Raw genomic sequence first — 3,029 nt, 5'->3', positions numbered from 1 at the left:
TGGTGTCCTATAGAAGCAACTGTCCCTAACAGCATTATGTCTCAGTTTATAATAACACTATATATGAAAGGCCTGATTGGGAGAAAAGTACAAAATCGAAGCTCAAATAATTAGCTATTTTTAGGGAAAATATCTGTAGGAAAGGTGGTATATTCAGATGTATCACTTCCTTTATCTTGCAAAGATTGTCAGATAGTTGTACTGCTGGAAGATAAATTTAATTGATGTAGAATTTAACATAATAGTATATGCAACTGTAAATAAACCATGCAAGCCTTTAGCTAATAGTTATTACGGACCATGTTTTTTCATGAAAGAATTAAATATGGATCAGTTTTCATTTAATGGCAGCCAACCACAAAGCGCCACATCTTGATTATAGGACATGCTCCCAGAAAATTGGAAAATAAATCACTATCTAGTCTCTTTTGTATTACCATGGAAAGTAGCTGGAAAATAATCTATTTTCTGCTTTTGTGTTACTTTAAAAAGTAGCTGTGGCAATAGCCTAACGGGTTTTGAAGTTTTGGAATGATCTCCATCCAGTGTCTAGGAAATTGCTGAAGGCCTGCGTGCTACCAATTCCTCCGCTTAGGCACATAGACTACAGGTTATTACAGAGGGTGACTTGCGATGTTTATCCCGTGTTTCTACAAGGTTGGGCTACGTTCAGAAGAAATCAAACCCTCGGAGTTAATCCCTACAAAGCCCATTTAGTTCCATGCGAGGACGATTTCTTCCACAGTGGGAGTCTCAACGAGGCCGAGAATAGCATATGCCAGTCGGAGTGACACTTCTCTTTCTCCCTCTCCCCTTTACAGAATGTGTAGTGGCCCTCACTACTGCCCCCTTTAGCCGTGCCTCAGAACCCACAGTTACATGCTCCACAATATGGAGGCGAATAAGCCTAAGTGGACTACAATTCCCATCATGCCTCACTGCAGGCGCCGCCGACGTGTCGTAGCGGTTAGTCATCCTTCCCACCGCCTTCCTCCACTTCCTGGACTGCGCGGCCGCAGGCCTAGCGGGCACGCGCACGCACCACCTACTCGCCAACGAGAGAAGGCCCTGGGGCACGAACAGCGACGGGTTGCGTCATGTGACGTGGGGTGTTCTCGCGTGCGCTAGCGCGCGTCACCGGGTGCCGCTGACGGGCCTGCGCGCTTGTGCTGAGCCGGAGGTGGGGGCCGCACCAGCCGAGGTTGCGGGCCGCAGAGCCGGACGAAGACGGAGGGCGGAGCCGGTTCCGGGACTGCGGAGACTACACACCGAGCGAGCGGCTGGGCCCGAAGGGAGCGATGCTGTGGTTCCAGGGCGCCATTCCGGCCGCCATCGCGACGGCCAAAAGGAGCGGCGCGGTCTTCGTGGTGTTCGTGGCAGGTGAAGGAGGCAGGGGCTCGAGAGGCGGCCGGGACACCCCTCCGGCCTACCTTCATCCTCTTGTATACCTCAGCCGCCGGCCCGCCCTCCCCGAGACGCGGGCGCCTGTCGGCTCGCACAACTGCCACTACTACCCCGCGCCCCAGGGAGGGCTGCGACTCCGCCGCCAGATCCCCCACAGGGGCCATGCAGACCCTCAGCGCCCTGTTCCTTCAGGCCCCGGGCGCCCCCAGTCTTTCCTCCGTTCCTGAGAGGCCCGAGCTGCCGGCCCGTGGCTGTCCCCGGTCCGTTTGAGATACAGCGGGCCTTGCCCCACTGCTGCCTCTCCCGGCACCCGGGCCAGAGGCACTGTCTGGCCCTGGTCTTCAAAGCGCTCCGAGCCCTGCCGAAATCTCTCGGCTCCGGGCGAGGGACACGGCCAGCAGGCCCCAGCCGCCCAGCCCCACTCGTCGCCCCGAACCTCTCCCCTACGCAGCCAGACCCTCGCGACCCTCTGCCTGACGCCCCTCTCTGTCTGCAAGGACCCTCTTTGGGCTGCTTGTACCCTCGTTTCTTTACTACTGTTTAGGTGGAGGTAGGAACAGGCCATTAGGCAAGCAGTTGGGTTGTAATTAGTTGTGGACGGTCGGGAAGAAAGCTGTGTCATCGATAAGCAACAAAGAGAAACCACCTGATGTTCACGGTTACTGGTGTTAGTATGTTCCTGAAACGTAAACTTTTGAGCCGAATAGAGGTTTAATTATTTTTAGTGACAGTCTTGGTAAGGGATCTAGTGTGAAATAATGTTGCAAGTTTAAAAAAAAAATCCGTTAGTTTCAAAGAAATAGACGTTCAGTCCTTGGTTTCTTCCGTTTATTGTCTTCCTAGGCTGAAAGCTACACGACTTTGAGATCCTATATTAACTCATTTACTCTATGTTGATCTGGGCTGTTTTTCTCCATATTCTCCTGTTTTATTATCGAAATCTTGTAGATTTACCGTAAACTCCCTGCCTCTACGGTTCTGCTCATTCTCATTACATGGATCAAATCAATGTTTGTGGCTATTGTTAATTTGAGTTGTATTTCTTCAACTATTTTTATTTAATAACGATTTATTCATAATTCACGTCTTTTAATAGCTCTATAACTTTATGCACTGCTGTGAAGAACGAATTACTGACACGTGAATGTCATTCAGCATTAAATTTGGAATTTATAATTGTTGTATTACGCTAAATTTTTAGCTCAATGCTGTTTATTAGAAGAGCTTGAGTAGTTTAGATTCTGTTATGCTGTCTGGGGTTTATATTATACTTTACATAAATTCTGTAATTCTGTAAGAAAAAAATGGATTGAAAATGGAAGGAAAAGTAAATGACACTATGCTTATTGTGTACAGTAGTAGGATTTTGACTACAGTAGGTTTAAAACCTACAGTAGTCGGTTTTAAATTGTTTTTCTCCTAATATCTCAGTTGATTCTTGCAGTAAATAGAGCAGGTTTAATTATCCCCATTTTATAGATTAGGCTCTTAGGTCAGCAGTCATAAAGTGACTTGCACTAGGGTCACAAAAAGGATTTACATGTTGTCTTAACAGTCAGATTTTTTAGTAGCTTCAAAAAAACTGTCCGCTTTTTTGTTTCTTTTTTTTTTTTTTTTTTTTTTTT

The 3,029-nt window shown here is 47.5% G+C and overlaps 2 protein-coding genes across 2 annotated transcripts in view; one reads left to right on the top strand and one right to left on the bottom strand.

Moving 5' to 3' along the window:
• Positions 1 to 209: 209 nt before the first annotated feature.
• On the bottom strand, positions 210 to 2,987 carry LOC108539633 (uncharacterized). The gene has a single exon (XM_017888457.1). It carries the CDS (start codon positions 2,024 to 2,026, stop codon positions 1,577 to 1,579), a length of 450 nt encoding a protein of 149 aa, XP_017743946.1. The 5' UTR covers positions 2,027 to 2,987; the 3' UTR covers positions 210 to 1,576.
• UBXN4 (UBX domain protein 4) overlaps positions 966 to 3,029 on the top strand; it is a 44,183-nt gene continuing 42,119 nt past the window's right edge. Inside the window, exon 1 of the mRNA XM_017888459.1 lies at positions 966 to 1,380. Within this exon, the coding sequence (XP_017743948.1) occupies positions 1,299 to 1,380 (82 nt within the window). The 5' untranslated portion in view covers positions 966 to 1,298. The remainder of the gene's footprint in view (positions 1,381 to 3,029) is intronic.

The sequence above is a fragment of the Rhinopithecus bieti genome, unplaced genomic scaffold, assembly GCF_001698545.2.
Source record: "Rhinopithecus bieti isolate Rb0 unplaced genomic scaffold, ASM169854v2 scaffold_15296, whole genome shotgun sequence".
In the NCBI taxonomy this organism is placed as follows: Eukaryota; Metazoa; Chordata; class Mammalia; order Primates; family Cercopithecidae; genus Rhinopithecus; species Rhinopithecus bieti.
The sequence above is the reverse complement of the archived record's forward strand: the minus strand, read 5'-3'. Positions and strand labels throughout refer to the sequence as shown.